Source organism: Pipistrellus kuhlii, unplaced genomic scaffold, assembly GCF_014108245.1.
Source record: "Pipistrellus kuhlii isolate mPipKuh1 unplaced genomic scaffold, mPipKuh1.p scaffold_m20_p_10, whole genome shotgun sequence".
Classification (NCBI taxonomy): domain Eukaryota; kingdom Metazoa; phylum Chordata; class Mammalia; order Chiroptera; family Vespertilionidae; genus Pipistrellus; species Pipistrellus kuhlii.
Genome location: NW_023425405.1, coordinates 36,909,191 through 36,929,815, shown reverse-complemented (window position 1 = coordinate 36,929,815; position 20,625 = coordinate 36,909,191). Strand labels below are relative to the sequence as shown.

The following is a 20,625-nucleotide window of genomic DNA, read 5'->3' as shown; positions in this document are numbered from 1 at the left end:
TTTAAAAAAAACGAACCCCTTAAAAGGTGCATAATGATCAGTGAGTTCAAAGAACTCATTCAAACCAAAATAGGAAATTCTTAACCAATCTAAAATAGGTGTTGTCAAGTAGGAAGAACATAATAATGGTGTGGTACCCAATTTCTACCTTCATTTATTATTGAAAGGAATGACAGCATGCATAAATCTTCATTTCAGAATTCATCTATTAGTCTTTTCAATTGAGAAAATTCTTATTGGAATGCATCCGGTGACATATCACTCCCAGCCCACCACCACATGTAATGCCGGTCAGTTCTCATGACTGCTGGAACAGAAGACTTGGCCGGTTATATCACGGGGATATTTAAAAACCCAAAATAGCAACACTGGCATCCATAGTCTGTTCTATGTGAAGGTATTGCAAAAGCATAATTTAACTATGCAATTTCAAAGTATATTAGATTGATGTTGACTTTATATATATATATATATGAAAAGAAATATTTTACCTTCACTTGTGTTAAATTCATATTATGCTGTTTTTCCAAAACATGAATTTCATGAGCCAATATATCAGCTACATAGATGTACCTTTGCAGAAAGGACACGCTGGTTAGGCTCCATGACAACATAAAGATTCATTAATACAGTATGCAAGAATGAGTCTTAATAACCTGCCAAGAAGTTAATCAATGATGGGCCCTCAAGCAATGCTTGATAAAGGTCAATTTTTATTTAAAAAGCAAGCTTTCAAGATCAATTCTGTGTTGCTACACCAATCACAGAATTGTTCAATTATTTTTCAAAAGGTTTGTAAGGAAAAGTTAATATAGGATGTCATTGTGAATATAAAGTCTGTGATATTTGCCACTGAAAGGACAATAAAATAGATGTTTGGCCTCAGAAAATAAAGGTTTTATATTCACAATATAATTTGATACTTCTAGATGTCATTTACATGTTATGGTACAGAGCAGAACACTAGAATGTGTATTAGCGTACTTAATAGCATATTTATTTACATATTGAGAATTTTAAGCGTAAAAGCTAAGAATGTATTCAGAACAGTCTGTCTGAAGGGCGGATTAATGGACTACTTTATGGTAATTTCACTCACTGAATTGACCGTTCCTTGGCAACTGTTCTATTGAGCAGTTATCCCGTGTAAAGCCATGAACTCAGTATTGTGACAGATAGAAACATAAAAAAGACAGCCTTTTTCCTGAAAAGTTTATAGTATATTGGAACGATCAGACTGGCTTATACACATTAAACAAATAATGCAGCATGACGGCTACTATAAGAAATGCTTCCGGTCTAGAGGCTGAAGAAATATCATAACTCTTGAGAACACAGAAGGGCTCACAAAGGAAGGGGGATCTGCAGGGATATGGAACTAGAGGCTGGAGTTGAGGCTATGAGGATAAAACACCTTCAAGACAGGAGAAAACATGTGAGCAGAGGCACGGGGGCAAGAATGAGAAAGGCATATTTGCTAAATAATGAGTTCTTTGTCTAAGCATGGACTGTACTAGAACAGTCGAAAGGGGAGGCCTGAGTTAGCCTATCAAAGAAATTCCATCCTTTAGCCTGCCTTGATTTAGCAATTGGGTTCCACTGAATTTTTACAATAACAATGAGGCATGATAACAAATGGTCATTTCCATCCAACAATTACTGGGCATTTGCTTTGCACCTGGCAGTGCTGAACATGAGTCAAAGATTAAGCAGACAGAGCTCCCTCTTTTGGAGGCTCGTAAAGGCTAGAGAAATATAGAGAGAAAAATTGGCAATGGTGGCAGAGAATGGAAGCAGACTGGAAACAAGTTGGAAGGATTTCTAACACTCCAGCAGAGAGGATGAGAAACTTAAGATGTCAGAGGAAAGGAAAGAGGGTGAGAGTAGGGGACAGACACAAAGGTAGAACCAACACAACCTGCTCACTGTTTAGCAAGGAATGGTGCAAGAGGAGGAGTTAAAGCGAAAGCCCCTTTTATTATTATTTTTTAGCTTGAATGATTGCAAGGTTTGACTCTCAGAAAGATGAGAGTTGGAAAGAAAAACAGATTTGGCTGGACAGGTTGCACTGGGTCAGTTATAGACAATTTAAATTAAATGATTAGACTTTCATTTTCTGTAGTCAACAAGAAAGAAGAAATTGTGTCATGAAAATAAAGACATTTAGTTGTCAAGGACTGCAAAATTTATTTCATATTTGTAGTAGTTTAAATTGTTCAGAGGGTTAAGGCAGTACAAGGGAAAGTTAATAAAGACTATAAGACTATATCATCCTGCCATGGCTGGTTTGGTTCAGTGGATAGAGCATCAGCCTGTGGACTGAAGAGCCCTGGGTTCGATTCCAGTCAAGGGCACATGCCTGGTTTGTGGGCTTAATCCCCAGTGGGAGGCGTGCAAGAGGCAGCCAACCAATGATTCTCTCTCATCATTGATGCTTCTATCTCTCTCTCTCCCTTCCTCTCTGAAATCAATATATATATATATATATATATATATATATATATATATATATATATATATATATATATATTTTTTTTTTAATATATCATCCACCGAAACCGGTTTGGCTCAGTGGATAGAGCATCGGTCTGCGGACTGAAGGGTCCCAGGTTTGATTCCGGTCAAGGGCATGTACCTTGGTTGCAGGCACATCCCCATGGGGGGGGGGGGTGCAGGAGGCAGCTGGTCGATGTTTCTCTCTTATTGACATTTCTAGCTCTCTATCCCTGTCCCTTCCTCTCTGTGGAAAATCAATAAAATATATTAAAAAAAGAAAAAAAAACAATATATCATCCTTTCTATAAGCTGTGGTTTGAATATATAAAAATAGTAAGATACTTATGGAAGGCAAGTTGACAGTATCTATTAAAGTTGTTTGAGAGGCTCACTCTAAGAGCAATCAGGTCTATTTGAAGGGTCTGTCTGTGCAAATGTGTAAGAGGAGGGGCTCGTTAGCACCACATTTAGCCATTGCCCATCTGGTATTTGAACCAGGGTCTGTATGACTCCCAGATCTGAAGATTTAACCATTATACTATACAGCTACCCTAGGAAATTTTTCCTTTTAAAATATTTGGATAAATTTAAGGGGTAAATGAAAAATATAAGATGGTATTTATACAGAAGAAAATTAACAACCTACATATCCATCAACAGAGAATGGGTTAAATTAGTTTAGTAATACATAGCCAATATAACAATGAGATATTCACTTAAAAGGAACCACCTATCTGATACTTTGATATGTATATATATGATCCCATCTTATTAAAAATTACATTTATAAAACTAGATTCTATAATGATATATACCAAAATTTAGATATTGTATATAAACATATACAATATAAATACTAGAGGCCCCATGCATGAAATTTGTGCACTCAGGGTGGGGAGTGGGCTCAGCCCGGCCTGCACCCTCTCGCAGTCCAAAAGCCCTTGGGGATGTCTGGCTGATATCCTTAGTGCTACCATGGAAGCAGGAGAGGCTCCTGCCACAGCCACTGTGCTTGTCAGCTGTGGCCCTGCTCAGGGCTTCTGGCTGAGTGGTGCTCCCCCTGTGGAAGCACACTGACCACCAGGGGGCAGTTCCTGCATTGAGAGTCTGCCCCCTGGTGGTCAGTGTGCCTCATAGCGACCAGTGGTTATGCTGTTCAGTTGATTTGCATATTAGCCTTCTACTATATTGGATAGTACATATAATTTCATAATTAACATATTAGATATACATATTTGTGTATCACATAATACATATAAATATCATATTATATAATAAATATGTAATGATTATAATGTTATGTTAATAATATAAAATACATATAATATTTATTTAAAATAGCTTCAGTAAGCTATTTCCACACTGCAGAAAAAACAAAGTGAAGAATTTGGCCCATGACCATGACTGAGAAGCAATAAAATGACTTTTATAAGGGATCATACTTTTTATCAGGTGAAATGTTGATTCCATTAGGTGAGTCAAATCCTTCTGCTACCACTTTAACTTCATTTGGACTATAGTAAACAACATTTGTCCAGTGTAAGTTCAAGTATGTTTCCAAATACTTTAAGAAAGGATCAGAGAAATAGTGGTCATTGGTGGCATAGAAATGTGCAGGTCCAACAGCTATGATATCATTCACACTGAAAGAGAAGAATAACATGTGAGAGGACATAAAAAGCCAGTTGGTCTCCACTTTAAAAATTAGGACTCCAGAAGGTTTACACAATACATGCTTTAAATTTTTGGTAAGAAGTTTCCCAAGAAAAGCTCAGCTAAAATCACATGGCTAAAAAATAAAATAAAATAAAATCTCATGGCTATTGTCATATACAATCTACTATAAAATCATTTGCCAAAGAACAATTTTGTATGGTAACAGGTCATTGGAAGACATGTCATTTAGCAATGAAGGCAGGAATATTATAAAAGATAAAAGGTCTTGGTGCCAACAGTATGTTTTTTAAAAATATTTATTGACTTCAGAGAGGAAGGGAGAGGGAGAGAGAGAGATAGAAATGTTAATGATGAGAGAGAATCATTGATCGGCTGTCGCCTACATGCCCCACACTGGGGTTTGAGTCTGCAACTCGGGCATATGCCCTGACCAGGAATTGAGCCCTGACCTCTTGGTTCACCAACGAGCCATGCCGCTGGGCAACAGTATTGTTTTTTGATAGCAAGAAATGTAGGGAACCAGCTATCTTTTATAGAGCTGGATGAGGAGCCTCCTTGGCTGGTGAGCTGGTTGGGAAGCCAATAACATTTGCCTTGCTTCCATTTACTAAGTTGCTGGATTTTCCCAAGTTTCTCTGCTTAGTAATTAGTCAAACTCAGGTTGACTGTTCAATTTTTACCAAATTCACAGAGCCAACCAGCCGAGAATGAACAGGCACTCCTTAAACACTTGCAGAGAGATGGATGATGAAATTGCCATAATACCATGCTTCAGGTGAGAGATTTATATGCTAAAAACAATTACATTTTTAAAACCAGTTAGGCAAAAGTGTTATTAAATTTAAATTCCAATTACCCGATGCAAAACTGTCTGAAAGAGCTGCTTCCTCCTTTGTTAAATAAAAATGGAGCTACAGGGTCGGTGGGTCCCCTCATTCTGAAAGAGCTCTGTCATGCAGAGGCTCCCAGGGTGGTATTTATGTTCCTATTTATTATGAATCATTCCAGAAGAATGATTGGAAGTTACATGCTTCCCTAGTTAGGGAAGTAGAAATTAAAAATATCCATCAAGTTCAAACTTTAAAGAAGCAGTCGGCTAATGCAAACTGAGCTGGAGAGGAACACAATTCTCTCTCAGTCCCATTGTCAACCAGTTGTGTGCTCTTGAAGTAGTAGCAACCCACTTCCAACCCGAATCTCCAGTTCTGTAGCCCACAGCTACCACTAACCCTGTGAAAGCTCTTTGTGTTAGTCCCATACAAAACATGCATACTCCATATAAAGCAGGCTACCATTCTTTGACAGGCCAGGTATTGTTAATTGGGTGCTGAGTCATCTGAGATGGAAGGTGAAAGCAGGAGAAATGGTGAGGTTTGTCTAATACTCCCATGATGGCCCTGAAGAGCATCTCCCCTGTACCACGCATTTCATCATTTCTCAAGAGAGTCCACATTGAACACTGATTACTGTCATGAGGGACATTGACTTTCCCTACTCTACAAAGACACACACACACACACACACACACACACACACACACACACGCATACGTGAGAGGACCACCATGATGGGTATCTGAAAATGTTGGAGATAGCTTGGAGAATGAACAAAAAGACTAAGTACCTTGGCAGAAGCTCATGCCTGACTGTTTTCAGATGCAAGAGAGAATTATCTTCTTCTTGAAATTTAAAAATTTCCACCGTATTCTTGGATTCTGGGTGGTTTACCACAAAGAGATAAACTGTGTCATCTGAAAAAAATTGAAAGAACAGAGTTAATTTACAAGACAGCCATAGTACCTTCAGGCAGACCCTGACATTTAAATACCAGGCAAGGAAAGGTTAAATGTCTAAGCTGTTAGATGACCTAACAGATCATTCTTCTTCCCTGTCTTTCTCATCACAACTTGTCTGGTGTTATTTCTGATCATTGGTCCCCTGACCTTTAAGAAAGAGTGTTTCTCACTCCACACACAGAACTCATGAATAATCTGTTTATAGTTTAATTCATAAATATAGCTATTTTTTAATGCAATGATCATAGGTATGTAAAAAGGTCATGAAATCTAAGCTTTCTTTAAGGCGCTGTTAAAAATTTCAGAACGCGGCATAACTTAACAGCTAGTGGCAGAGGCAAGAAAACTTATTTGTATGAAGAATTCAGGAATAATTCATGAGTTAATTGTTCTCTTACTTCAGACATGATCCGAATCTATTTTCCACAGTCATTTACAAACCATTATAAGTTTCTTAATGTTGGGAGCTCATCAGCTCTTACCGCTGTCTATGAAAGTGCTGATACCATGTGGATTAAATGAAGCCAAATTAAACCCACGGCTAATTCTTAATTCCAATGCCCTGGGGTTTTCGTCTTTTAGATCCATCATTAGTATTCCTCCAGGCTTGTCTGGTGCAAAGCTGTGAAGTCCTGGATATTTTAGACCCTTTTCAAAAGAGAGAGAAAGGTTAAGTATAAAGGCTTAAGTATTTTTATGGACTAAAGTGGGAACTATAAATAAAAGATAAATAGAGGCTTTGGTTAAAAGGTGATGGCATAAAGCTACAAACACAAAGAAAGCCGAGGGGAGACAATAGGAAAAAAAAATAATTGGGAGCCGAAAAGATGAAAGATGCACAATAACTGATTTTTCTGAGTAAGGGTTCAGTCTCTTCAGAGGGCATCCAGAAGGTTTGTGGACTAGGAGACACCCGGTGGAGTTGAAGGTGGGAGTACAGGAAAGTTTACATACTGGCTGTGGACCCTCGAGCCCACAGCCTGCACTTTGCTTCTATGAAGCCGGAAGACTCGGTGAATGGAGTCAGTCCAGACTCCCCTCTTTGTCTCACATCCTGTTGACTCTCCTTGAGAGTATGTCCCTTCCTAAGGATGTGAACATCTTTCACCACTTCCTCCATGACTGCCCCTGTCCACACCACCACCACAATTACGCAGTAGCCTCCTAACTGGCCTTTCTGCTTCTGTCTTTAAGTCTCTGCAGAAATCTAGTCTTACATCGATATCCAAATTTTGTCAGATGATGTCACACATTGGATCAAAAACTCCCATCTTACTAGGTTAAAAGCAAAAATTCCTAGGATAGCCTAAATGTCCTGGTCACCTCCTTTACTGTACCCCACCCCAAACATCCATCTCTGCCCCTTCACCCCCTACCCTGTCCTCATTCATGTTGCCTTGGCCATTAATGCTCTTCAAACAAACCAAGCACATTTTCTCCTCAGGGCCTTTATACACCCTACCCCCTTTGCCTTGGAATCCCCCCCCCCAAAAAAAAAAAAAAAACACACAAAAAAAAACCACACACACACACACCATGATTTAGGACTGCTTCCCCCAATTTCTTATATCTACACCAAATGTCACTTAGTGCTATTTGACATATACTCATATATATACAAATATAAATGGCAGTCTGACGCTACCCTCACCTTAGCTGCCACTCTCCAATGCCTCACCTTATTTTACATGTTGCTCAAATGCTGCCACTCTCTGACATGTATTTGTTCTCCCCCCACTGGAACATGAGTCAGAACTTTGTCTCATTTGTTCACTGCTTGAACCCGGAACTGGGTCAGTGTGTGGCACCCAGTCTGTCCTTTTCCCACTGATTCCGAATGTCACCTTTATCATGCACTACATTCCTGTTTACATACTGGTCAGTTTGGGGACTAATGCATCTTCACATGAATTACTATATTATTATTAATTACTATAGCTTTATTTATAAGATATGAGATATAGATAGATATGGAAATATATGTATATGTCCCCATATTGCACACTCATCGCTTGGTCTTTACACAATAGTCTTAAATATTTCTGCTCATTTATTTTTCTGTATAAATTTTGGAGAATTTGGTGTGCTGAATAAAACATCATCATCATCATTATTATTATTATTATTACATTTTCTATTTGGTTTTTCTTAGTGCATGAGAAAGCCATTTAGTTTTATATGTTCATTTTGAATCCAACCATTAGAGAATTTAAAAACCAGACCCCCACACTATCTGAAAATAATAGCAGTTTTGTCTGTTTTTTACTTCATATTTCTTTTTCTTGGGCTATGAAGAACTCTAGTAGATTGATAGTGGTTATAGTATTAGGGGGGAGCATTTTCTTCCTTCTCTAAACATTAATGGGAAAGCAGCTAATATTTAATCACTAAGAACTATGTTTGCTATAGGTTTCTGTAAAGTTATCTTTTATTTCTAGTTTTCATGGACCTTTTAATCAGGTTGAATTTTATCAAATACTTTTCTGGCACTCACTGAAATAATCAAGGTCTTTCTTCTTTTAAAAGTTTTCAGTCATATTCTGTGCAAATTTAAGAGTACTAAAAGAAGTCTCATTCTATGCACAAAATTGGACATAAAAGAAATTCTCTCCAATTAAAAAGAAATCTATCAAAATGACACAACTTCATGGCTGGCAGGGCCAGCAAGTAGAATAAACTGGAACTTCGCGATTGCGATCTGGCAACACCACTTCAGTGGTTAATAATCTCTATTCTTTATCAATATCCCATAAATAGCAGGGTTTCCACACACAGGGGATGGTGATGACTATTCCTGGTTATTTTAATTCTCCCTAACATTTAAATCTGTTTTTCCTCTTCTTAAAAACATTATTTTATTTTTACTCACAGTAAAAGGCACACAAACATACCACTTTCACCATACCAGGTGTACCGTTCAGTAGTGTTAAGAGTAGCCATACTGCCATTTAAATCATTTTTTACGGTCGACTCTATGTCATCCAACTCCTCATTAAGTGCGATGTTAATTTTGAGGTGACCCTCAAATCCATTACCGATGAACAGAATGTGTTGATTGAACTAAATGGCTTGGAAGAAGAACAAACAACTGACGTGATGTAGGAGTCAGTCATGTGGAAAGGAGCACGTTCTGGGAAATATTAGAAACAATGCTGAGTAAATGAAAGAAACAAAGTGGGCTCATTTCTAAATTTGAAAAAAGGAATAGAAAAGCAAGTTATATAACCAAGGAAGGATATATACACACACAAAACCAAACACAAAACAAAACAAAAAAACACCAGAGGCAATTCTGTTGCAGACAGTTATAAGATCACTGTGGCTACCATAAGCCCCTCTGCTGAAACTGCTCTCGATTTATGTAGTAGGAGACTTCACTCCTCCAAATTCAGATTTATTCCTGTGGGGAGAAAATCTTGAAATGGGGGTGTTCTGGGTTACACAAATCTCTGACAACACCTCCTTTTCAAAAAATTAAAAAAAGCATCTGCCTTCTACTTTACTCAGAATTTTTGCATCTCTAGTTATGTATAATTTTAACTATTAGTCCTACTTTTTTTTTCCCCCCTAAGCCAACAGACATATGTGCAAACAGACCCAAGGTCCTACAAGAAGTATCATTTTACTAATTCTGTGTAGGTTATTACATCAAACTTTTTTTTTTACAACTGTCTTTTAAAAATGTAATATCAACAGTGGTGTTTCTGCCAAAGCCCACGGCAGTTCCCTTTCCCCTCAGTGCTAACAGCCAGCCGCTCACTGTCTTTCATATAAACACCACCAGGAGCCTGGCGAGCGGTCTCGCCTCATTCTCATCTAAGCTGAGTTCTCTCACCTTCCTCCTAAGTCTGACAACTGTTTGATTAGTGTTGTGACTCTCTTCTAGAACATCTTCAACTTTTTCACATCTTCCAGAATCTCAGAGCCTGAGAATAAGGGATGCTGAGAGGGAAAAGAGTAATGACAGGCTGCCTTCAAACCGGAGCCTGCCTCCTCAAGCAAAACTGAACCCACGAAGATGCCCACCCCGCACCCTCACTTGGGCCTTGGCCAGGGAAGAAAGGCGGTCAGAACGTCCCCTCAGCCCACGTACACAGTTTTCCAGTTGCCCTGTACACTGATGCAAGCCAGCATTCCACAGGCCAATCACCCTGGAGGTCTTTCTAACGTATGCCTGCAGAGGTTATTGCTTTTAAGCATATAAGCATGGAGGAACAGTGAAGGGGTGGAATAAACTCAGTGAATGACTTTCTATTTATGATAGGCTATTCAGCGGGAAAGGAAGAGAAAGGAAAACATTGGCCTTGTCTGGGAAAGTTGTATATTGTCTGAAAATAAACACATAAGTACATAAATAACAGCAAGAATATTAGTTCCAAATTGAATATCGAATGGGGAAAAAAAGGCAGATGCTGTATTTGAAACAATATAATGTAGTCTCGAATATTCGCAATAATGCCCCAAATAATCTTTTTCACAACAAACTTTTAAGACACAGATTGCCATGGAATATTTAGTGCAATGGGATATTTAGTGCAATGCAGCGGGGATATAAAGAACAATAAATCAACTACTAAAGAATTTTTCATCTCTGAATTCAAATAAGTTTGAGGTAGTTTTCAAAAATCCTATTTGATCTGTGTTGGTTTTTTCCTCCCTCAAAACATGTTTTTAAAAGTGAGGAATTTAAAGCATAAGATACTGCTCTGCGGGCCTCATCAAACCCCCTGCACCTCCTCCTCTTGGATTGGGGCAAAAGAAGGTACTCACCACACTAAGGAAAGCCAGGCCATTGGGAAGGATGTCAATGTCTTCAGCGCCAGCTTCTGCAGGTTCAAGAAATACACAAATGTCACATTCAAATTCTGTTGTTTGTTAAGCAGAGCATAACTAGGACTTTGTTTACTCTACCAGTGTCCATCTTTAGGAATGGTTCTGACTTTTTTCCAAGGAACTACCCTCTTCAATAAACGTCAGTCTAAATCCCTGCATGCAGTGAACTTCTGACTTTAAATGTTAGATATTTTATGTTTACTCCCATCAAAGTCAAGTAATCACCACATTTCCAATGATAATACAGAAAAAGTTGACATCTGCACACGCTGCCGATAAAATCCAGATGTCTGCACAAAAGTAATTGACATCAGGGGAATATTACTTTCAAAATGAAGGGCTCCTGGCCATTTAACCATGCAAATAGCCTTGTCCCTTTCTCTGCTCATTCAATCTGAAGCAATCACAGACATCTCCCTCATTAACGGAGATAAAACACCTGGGATTACATAGTCCCTCTTTAAAAAACAATGCCTGCTTGTTCTCATGAGCAAAGAAAGCTTTCTGTTTAATCTTTAAATTTGGGCTTTAAATTACAGGGGGGGGGGGGGGGGGACAAAAGAAAATTAATGAAAAATACCAGGCACCTAAGCCAGTTGAAGCTTCTAACGCTTGTCTCTGAGGCAGACTACAATTACTATTGATTGTTTATCGATTGTCTGCAGTACACTCCACACAGCACAGCAAATAATTAGACATAAAGGCCTTCCCAGCAGTCTCACTGTGTAAATTCCGCAGACAGATAATAGACCCAAACACAAGAAAAGAGAAATAAAAATGGCTTAGATTAAGCCAAATCATGACATATTCTTTGAGTCCACAAAATCCAATCTTCCCTTTCAAGAACTTTCCATAGGATTATTGTCTAGGTTGTCAAAAACAAAAAAAACAAAAAACACAAGAAGAAGAAAAAAACAACAACAAGCAAACAAAAAAGACCAGCATCTACCTGGCCATTTTCGTTTTGATTCATGAGTTTGCATTTGGCTGGTTGTTTCCAGTGTTGCTGGCTCTAACATAGCAGAGAAAAGGAAAAAAAGGAAAAAAAGGAAAATGCCAAGAACTTCACTTTGTAAAGATCATCTGCCTGTTCCTTAGAAAGGAGATTTAGTGAAAGAACTTTTAACCTGGGGTCTGTGAATCCCTAAGGAGTCAAAATGGGTTGTAAAGAGTCTATGAATCTCTTGAAATTCTAGGCAATGTAAAATGTTTTCTGTATGTGCAGATATTTCTGTGAAAAGGGTTTTGGGCCTTTAGCAGATTCAAAAAGGGTTTGAGATACTCAAAAAATTTAAGAACCACTAGGCTCTAGTCCCATGGTGGGGCTCAACTAGTAGCGAGTAGGGACCAAAGGAACTCTACAGTACATATACGTGATGTCCCAAAAATGTATGCACACTTTAACAGCTTTTTAGCTCAATTTTGGAAATGAATTATGTTTTAATAAATGCTTTCTTTATAATTATTCAAAGAAATAACTGTGTGTATATACATTTTTTGGGACACCCTACACACACACACACACACACACACACACACACACACAATTCTAGTTCAAGTTTTGCTTTCTGGATCCATTTAGTAGGAGCTCAATTAAAAGTTGTAGTTCCTAAAAATTATTTAAGATCATTATATTTCATTGTATACATCCTTACACACAGGGGAAAAAAATACATAGAAAAAAATCAACAATGTTTCTTTGGATATTAGGACTATGAGTGAATGAGTGATTTTCATTCTCTTCCTTATACTTTTCTTTAATTAAAATTTTCTACAAAATTAGTATTGTTTAAATAATGAAGAAAGAAGAATGTTTTAAAAATATATTTTCATTTCAACTGTATTGTAACTTCTTTATGTTGAATCCCACGACCTAATTCCAAGGGGGCGGGGAGGGCAGAAATGTCTTACCTGTAGCTTTCTTTAGAATGTTTTCCAGATCTACTCCCTCATCTCCATTTCTACTGCCATTACTATAGTAGGTGTTTATCACCTCTTCTCACCTCTGTGACCTCTTAGGTGCAATTACTGAAAGGTAGTCAATGCTGGAGAAATATTTTCTCCAACAATAATCATAGTAAAGTAATGGGAGTAGCTATTTACAAATATTGTTTACCAAGTATCAGGCTCCTTTTAAGTACTTTATATACATCTTTTCATATAACTTTCATAACCCTAGAAAGGAATAATCATTATCTCTTATTTTGGGGTACAAACTATGGAGATTTTGAAAGGTTAAGCAAATTATTCAAGATCACAGACTGGAAAGCTGGGACTTAAATCCTTTTGTTCTGACTTAAAAGCACATTGGGGGAGAAATACAACCTCACATTTAATGAATTTTCTGTCAGAACCATCCCCTGGTTCCTCTCTACAGACACTTCACTTTGTAAATTCAACTGCGGTCAATTCCATATGTTGGCTTTTGCCCAAAAATGCTTGCTTCCATGCCTCTCACCAAGATCTTTACCAGCTCATATCCTGTTCTTTTCTTTCAAACTTTTCAAAACTTTTTTTTCTAGACAGTCTTCTGGCTTAGCACATCTGATTTTGATCCCTTCTTGTTCCGCTAGCAATTACCTCTCTGTGTCAGAGATGGCCACCTGCTCTCCAGTATCCATATTCCCCCTTTTTGGCTACAGGCACATGGCAACAGAGCTTTGGATATTTCCTGCTCTTTCCTGCTGGTCATTTGTCTACGTTTAGGTTAATGGGATCTGATAGTACAAGATGTATGCAACTACCAGGTAAAATAAAGTAAAACTAATATCCATGTAAAGTTTCATTCTTCCCCTTTCTGATGGGAAATGGCAACTAACCCGAGTTCTAGTCTTGGACCAAGAAAGAAGCGATATGTAAACAGGAGTTGTGTTGCTTCACCAGCCTTTGTCCCAGGATGACCAATGCCATGTAATCACTAAGCCATTTGCTTATCTTTGGACTATCATGTAAGGGGAAATAAGTTTCTCTCTTCTCTATGATCCTTATTAAAACTTTAGAACAGCAAATCAGCCCTTGTCATACCCAATAGAGTGTCCAATATGTAATACAGCCTATTTTTTCTACTTTTAGTTTATCACTTAGGCATGTGTATGAATCACTAAGAGAGAGCGATACTAGAAAGAGAATTTGCAAAGGTTATTCCATCTCTCTGAGTCTTGGGTCTTTATCTGTTATAAAAAGAAAAGAAAAGTCTATATCTCTTAGTAATGGGTTTTTGTTGTTTTCCTATTCATAGGCATACTATAAAGTACTTAATGACAAAGGCTACAAATTTTAATGCTGTTTTTAAATCTCCCAAGTAGCAGTTGTTGTAAAGGTCTTGATTGCCAAGTATATAAAACTGTTAAATCACTTGAGAGAGATAATATATTCAAAATTTTGTTTTAGTTCATGTCTCTGAACGCAAGCATTAAAAAAAAAAATTAGAAAATTTTGCAAACTTTCCAGCCTCAAACAGAGTTAACTAGTTCTTATTGTTATTATTTCTATTATTTAGATACTGATAGAATGCCAAATCTTGGTTGGGTAAAATTTTAGTTTATTTCTGTAAGATATACTGGGAAGAGAAAAAAAAAATGGAATAGTGTACTCATTCTCTGTTCCACAGGAGGTATATATCTTATATTTTATGTGGTAGGTGATTATTATTTATTAAAACAGAGTATGTACCTATGTATAAAGCACCCAAGAGTTGCAAACAGTTTATTTCCAGCCATGGTAAATGCAGAGTTGGTGTGTGTAGCATTGGGGAGCAAGGGTGAGGGGAGGAAAGGGTCCCGGGGTAGTGGTCTTATCTTTTGGAGGAATTACTTGGTCTCAAGTGTAGGCTACTACTGTTTCCAAGATAGAAACTAAAAATGAGAGCCTCTCTATCCAGGATGCATACCCTGAGCAGTGCTTTTGCCTACATGGGAAAGTATACCCAGCACACCGCTACTCCTTGTAATCAAAGACCACCGGAAAGACAACTGTTGTTAAAAACGTGTAACTTGTGGTTACGAGCTATTATTATCCATCATGCATCGCTAACATAGCGTTCGACAAATGTTCCTATAGTGTGTGCTAACCACAGAGCATAAGCCAAAAGAAAGAAAGGGGGGGGGGGGGGGAAGGCCCAATTCTAATTAGATCTAAAAATGTATCCCAAATGTGCTTCTAATCACTCATCGTCTCCGCTCTGTTGCCTTTTGAAGCGCCTCAGAGGCATTAAGCACTTTGCGGGAGGGGCCACAGGTGACATATTTCCCGTTCTTTCCCATTCCAGACAGCAGCTCACACACATCACCACATAAAGGTCAGCAGCACAGACAGATGTTCGTTCGGAATACAAATGTTGTTGGGCTTGTTTTTCTCGGAGGAGCCGTCCCATCCCAGGGAGTTGTAACAGCAACCATTTGGCAGTTTGTCCTGTTCTGTGTCTGGCTGTGCCCTCCTGTCTATTCTGGGACTTGAATTCACAGGAGGCGGGCTTCACAAGGCCACGGGCCGCTTAATAATTGGACGATTATTAACTCAGCAGCGAAAGGAACCTTAAAGATCACTGCCTCGACCTTCCAACCTTGTACAACACTCCTTCCCGATGCCATCTGGCTTTGGCTTGGTGACCAATTCTGAGGGGGGGCTCTTCCTGATGGCAGCCAGAAGGCAGGGGGCCTGGCTGAGTTTCTTGGGATTCCAGGCAACGTTAGTTCTAGAACTGTGTGATCCGGCGCAGATCTGGCCCATCTGGTCCTGGAATATGCAGTGTGTATCCTCCTGTGAAGTGTTTGGGCAACTGCAACAAAGAGAAGCCCCTCGAGGAAGGAGTCCAGGGGAAGAGAGATGGGACCAGGAAGAGCAGAAAAGCAGCAGCGGAAACAAGGAGCCAGAGCACATAGGAAACAGATGTGCGGAGGAGAGGCGAGGAGCGGAACGGAAGAAACTTTGAAGTGCAAGAGGCTCTCTGCAAACGCAGAGGGGTCACGAGCGTGGAGCCTTCCTGGGTGTGACTAAGAAAGGTCACTGCACTTTTATTTCTGCCGGAAGAACACTTTGAACCCTGGATGGAGAGAAGGTGGCCATAAATATGCAGTACTGAGACTATGCGTGGTACCTACTTGAGGGCAATATAGCACTGACTACCCAAACTTTAAACATATACACTCACGGAACAACAATCCACTGCTAAGGATTTATCCTACAGACAAACAAATGCAAGAGCTCTGCCTACAATGATGTTCCCTAATATGTGTGTCACTGCAAAAAAAAAAATTGTAACCACGCAGATGTGTATTAGGGGGAAATGGTTAGCAGAGTCATGGTACGTGGAAATATTAAAAAGAATGAAGAACGGGTTAGATACCTGAGCTGATGTGGGAAGCTGCTCACGTGTTTGGAATACAGCAGGTTGCAGAACATAATCTTATACTAAGATGCCACTTGTGAAAAAGGGTAGATATATACTCGTATGTGCTTCCCTGATGTTGATTGTTTTACAAAGTAAAACAAAGACCCTCCACTAGCAAAAAGACTGCAGCTCACTTGATTGTGATAGTCACTTTATTGCAATGGTCTGGCCCCAGACCAGCAATATCTCTGACGTATGCATGTATTTGTTTACATCTGCATTGGAAATATCAGGAATAGAGATGTTTGTGGAGAGATTGCTATTTTTCTATTTTATAACTTCTTTTCCTTCTGTCTTACCGCTACTAGCTGACTACTAGGCTAATGGAACCCAGACCTCCGTGGCCAGATACCATAAGGAATACATCCTTTATAAAAAATAGTTCAGAATGTCACTGAGCAAGCAAGAAAGCAAACAATAAATGTAGGATTATACAAGTAATAAATTACAGTGAGAATAAAAGAGAAGATTAAATAAATACAAGGGGCATGAGATCAAAAGAGATTGGCTAAACATTTAGTTGTTCTCATGTGATTGTTCCTCTGATAAACGGTAAGTGGCGTGCCAGAACACTGTTAATGAGTGGTTGGATGTTGGTGGCCAAACAGCGGAAGGTATACAAGCGTTTTCTCGTACTCACCAATGCCTTTAATCAGGCGGCAGTTCGGAAGGTCTACGGATTCTACTTCACTGGAGGCTTTAAGTCGGTTCCTGTTTAAAAAAAAAAAAAAATTCACCTGTTGATGTATTGTATTCCCTGCTTTGTTGCAGAAGGGGTTTAAGAGGGCTTACAGCCATCCAGAATACACAGCATAAATCTAAAGCAGAGAAAAGAGAAGACAGGAAGACGAGGGAAGGAATATAAAACATAGAATGACGTTAAAATAACAATGCATATCACCAAGTTCCATAGGTAAATGTGGATTGTGAAAGAAAGTCAACACTCAACTAACGCGAGTTTCTGTGCAAATGTGCACCTGGCCGCAGGTCGCACAGCTCTGGTCTTGTGGGAAGAGCCCAGGTGTATAACCAGAAGCCCTGTCTGCCCTTGAGGACCCAGGGGAGCCAGGAGATGCAAAAGGGAGGCTGAGAGAGAAGGGCCCTGTTCAGAGTCTGGCACATCAGAGCCTGGCACACAGAGGACACGCCACAAGCAGCTATTCCGGGAGAAGTGGAGAGGGTCCCATCCCAGGGACAGTATCTATTGGAGTGAGAAGGTTGGGGAACACCACTTACTCTGGAAAAGTACTTGCTGTTGTTGTTTCAGGAAAATTAAAGTGCAGAAATAATGATGTTGAGCTCTAATAAAGTATCTTCCCTCTCCCCTCTCAGAGTAGGCCACAAAGCAGTCTGGGCAAACACATTTGGGTTATATTGTTTTGAAAGCTATGCACTGCAGGATTCCCCTCTCCTCTCCCACTGTCTCACCTTCCCTGGGTGTTCTCTGCAGTCATAAATAATGCCAAGAGTGCAGAATAGTTTACATTTTCAAAGTAGTTCACCCATCCACACTTTTAAGAGACCAAAGGACAATTTGCCACTTGTCTCTCACCTATTTATCTCCTTGACAGCATCTGACTTCCAGACACTGAATATGGGGGAGAGACTACTGGTTTCTCAATAAACACGCGCGCGCGCACACACACACACAACAACAACAACAAAAACAAAAACAAACAACAACAACAAAAAACTAAGCCTAGATAACCTAGAATTACCAGCAGCTGGTGGCAGCTACTATATATTTTGGCATATGTCAAGTTTCTAGTTAAAGTGTTAATCACCATGTATTTGAAATCATAGAACTCGAACAGTGGTAAATTTCTTGAAACAATATAGCAATAAAGCAATAAAATATGAATGAATAAAATAAGTCTATAAAATATATGAAAATGAAAAATAAAGTAACTAAAACTTAAAAATTATAATAACTCACGTTTGTGAGTTGCCGGAGTGACTTAAAGGGGATGACAGCTATATTTAGCCTAATGTAGTAGCAGTGATGAGGATGCTGTGGCTGATAATTATGGGTGGTAAAAGGAAATCAATAATAAAAACAGCTAAGAGGTCATTGATTCTGCCACGATTCTATGTGATTTCCCTGAGTGAATTCATTTAATTCTCAGCACAGCTCTAGGAAGTGGGTACCACTATTCCTTTTTCAGAGATGAGAAAATTGACTCAGAGGTGAAGCTGAGATTTGGCACCCAGCTAGGAGGTTCCACATTGAGACAGTACTCGCATCGGCTCTTGCGTTTTTCTCAGAAAGGAGTGAAACGCTGTGTTTCTATCGCAGCAGTAAGACTGCATGACCACCATCAAGTCAGTCCATTTCCATAGGCCTCGGTCTGCTTTAGGTGTGAAATAAAGACGAGATTAGATGACCTCCCAGGGTCAGCTGATTCCAGGTGAAGCTAGGTCAGTAGGTCACAGCTGCAGTATCGCTTTCTAAGTGCCGATTTTATACAACTTACTATTACACCCATTTGACTGTACAAAAACAGGGATAATGATGATTACATCTACCTTTTTCGGAGATGAACTATATGGATTAAATAAAACCCAGATGTGTCTGAACAGTTCAATATGGGGTATTTTTCAGAGTCAACTTAGTTTGCATAAGTGACTGATGATTACACTTTGCTAATAGGGCAATCTTCATCAGCTAGTTTAGTTATGCAATATTATCTCTCGACATGCAGACTGCCTGCTATGAAAATTGACGAGTTACACAAGGGCCATGCATAACTTCTAGTTAATCAAATCATGTTTTCTTGTCTTTCTGATAAAAGAGAGAATTTCACTTCCAATCTTTGGGACCCATCACGTTTCAACTTCTTTCAGTAGAGAACTGCTAGGCTTTTCGTTGGCAGAACTACCGGTTCCCTGCTCATTAGTGGGCCTCTAATTCCAGAATGGCAGACCCTACTAGCTGACAAACCTAAAGTCATTCTAACCCTCTTTCTTCCTCGGACCTTTTCACTGCAGAGGCGGGCAAGCTGAATATTTGCTTTCCCGCTCCCTTTGTATTTCAGGATAATCATATAACCCAAGCTTTTGGCAAAGATAGTTTTTGTTCCTGATGGAAAAGGCAGACACAAGAAGAGAGCTGACTGGCACCACTCTTTCAGCTTGGGACTATAGCGACCATTCAGCATCCTTAACATGACAAGTGTGAAGTCATAAAGCCGTTAGTAAAGGATCTAAGAACAAAAATATAAGAACCTTGCTCCTTTATGTGATCAGTGACTCAGTCGACAAGCTCTGAAATGATTCACCTACCTTGCCCAGCAGGTGTGGCTCAGTGGTTGAGCACTGACCTATGAGCCAGGAGGTCACAGTTGGATTCCTGGTGAGGGTACAAGTGTGGGTTGCAGGCTGGATCCCCAGTTGGGGGCATGCAGGAGGCAGCCAATCAATGATTCTCTCTCATCATTGAGTTTTCTATCTCTCTCTCCCTTTCCCTTCCTCTCTGGAATTAATAAAAATATATATATTTTTTTAAATGATTTACCTACCAAGTTTTTATAATGTGAGAAAAATAAGCCTCTATTTGTAGAAGCTACCATTAATTTGACATATGTTCCTACAGTTGAAAGCACTCCTAACTGGTAATAGATTTAAGAAGTTTGGAGAATATATGAGAGCTATACAAACTTGTTTGTACTAGCAAATTAAAAGGCCTAAATACATTTATGCTAAAAACAAAACAAAGCAAAAAAACAAAAAGAAAAGAAAAAAGAAAAATGGTACAAACACAAATAAGTGATATTTTTGCTACTGCTTATTGCTCCCTAACACTTTATGTCCATAGCATGCTTATGAATGAACTAAGTCAGATGGTATTAGCTGTTTCCACTCCATTGTCATGCAGACATTGCTAATCAATCACAGAACTCCTTCCTATAACCCAGAGCTAGCTTCAGACACAATGTTCCAGGAAACCACTACCAGTATATTAAATTGGACATTGAAGATGAAGGCTATTTGCCTTCTGTTTTAGATTCCTTTTGTTTTTCTCACTTTCCTTTTCTTTTTTCATTAAATTGTACTTATTTTCCTTTTAGTTACAAGTATACACTGGGTGGCCAGATTATGCATTCAGAGATCATAATAGTCTGGCCCCTCAGTGTATGGTAGGTGCAATACAGGAAAGAATACGTACTGCTTTTCTTTTTTTCTTTTTCTTTTTTTTTTTTTTTTTTCAATTCTCCAGATGACAGCCACCAAAAACATATACCTCAGGGTTCTCAAACTGGGGTCAGTGACCTTCAAAAGAAGTCCATGGGTTAAAATTAAGGAATCCATGAACTTGGATGGAGCAAAAATACATCTTTATTTAAACCTCTAACTGAAAATGATATTTCCTTTGATGATGAGTATAGGCAACAAACCATAGAATCTTCTACCAGCAGTACCAGCAACTCTGTCACTA

General features: G+C 39.0%; 1 protein-coding gene and 1 long non-coding RNA gene across 5 annotated transcripts in view; one reads left to right on the top strand and one right to left on the bottom strand.

Moving 5' to 3' along the window:
* PON2 (paraoxonase 2) overlaps positions 1-20,625 on the bottom strand; it is a 30,448-nt gene that overhangs the window by 3,920 nt on the left and 5,903 nt on the right. For 2 of the 4 annotated variants that reach the window (XM_036429381.2, XM_036429380.2), the window contains exons 2-8: positions 16,831-16,901; positions 11,751-11,813; positions 10,739-10,794; positions 6,451-6,616; positions 5,797-5,923; positions 3,939-4,139; positions 492-573 (exon numbers count right to left, since the gene is read on the bottom strand). In XM_036429381.2, the coding sequence (XP_036285274.1) occupies positions 492-573; positions 3,939-4,139; positions 5,797-5,923; positions 6,451-6,616; positions 10,739-10,794; positions 11,751-11,813; positions 16,831-16,901 (766 nt within the window). Of the gene's footprint in view, positions 1-491; positions 574-3,938; positions 4,140-5,796; positions 5,924-6,450; positions 6,617-10,738; positions 10,795-11,750; positions 11,896-16,830; positions 16,902-20,625 lie in introns of those variants that run through there. The other 2 variants (XM_045578421.1, XM_036429382.2) reach the window with 2 other exon arrangements.
* Positions 1-20,625, top strand: part of LOC118714281 — a 28,439-nt gene that overhangs the window by 4,196 nt on the left and 3,618 nt on the right. The window contains exon 2 of the long non-coding RNA XR_006740973.1: positions 4,865-4,948. This is a non-coding gene — a long non-coding RNA (uncharacterized LOC118714281). The remainder of the gene's footprint in view (positions 1-4,864; positions 4,949-20,625) is intronic.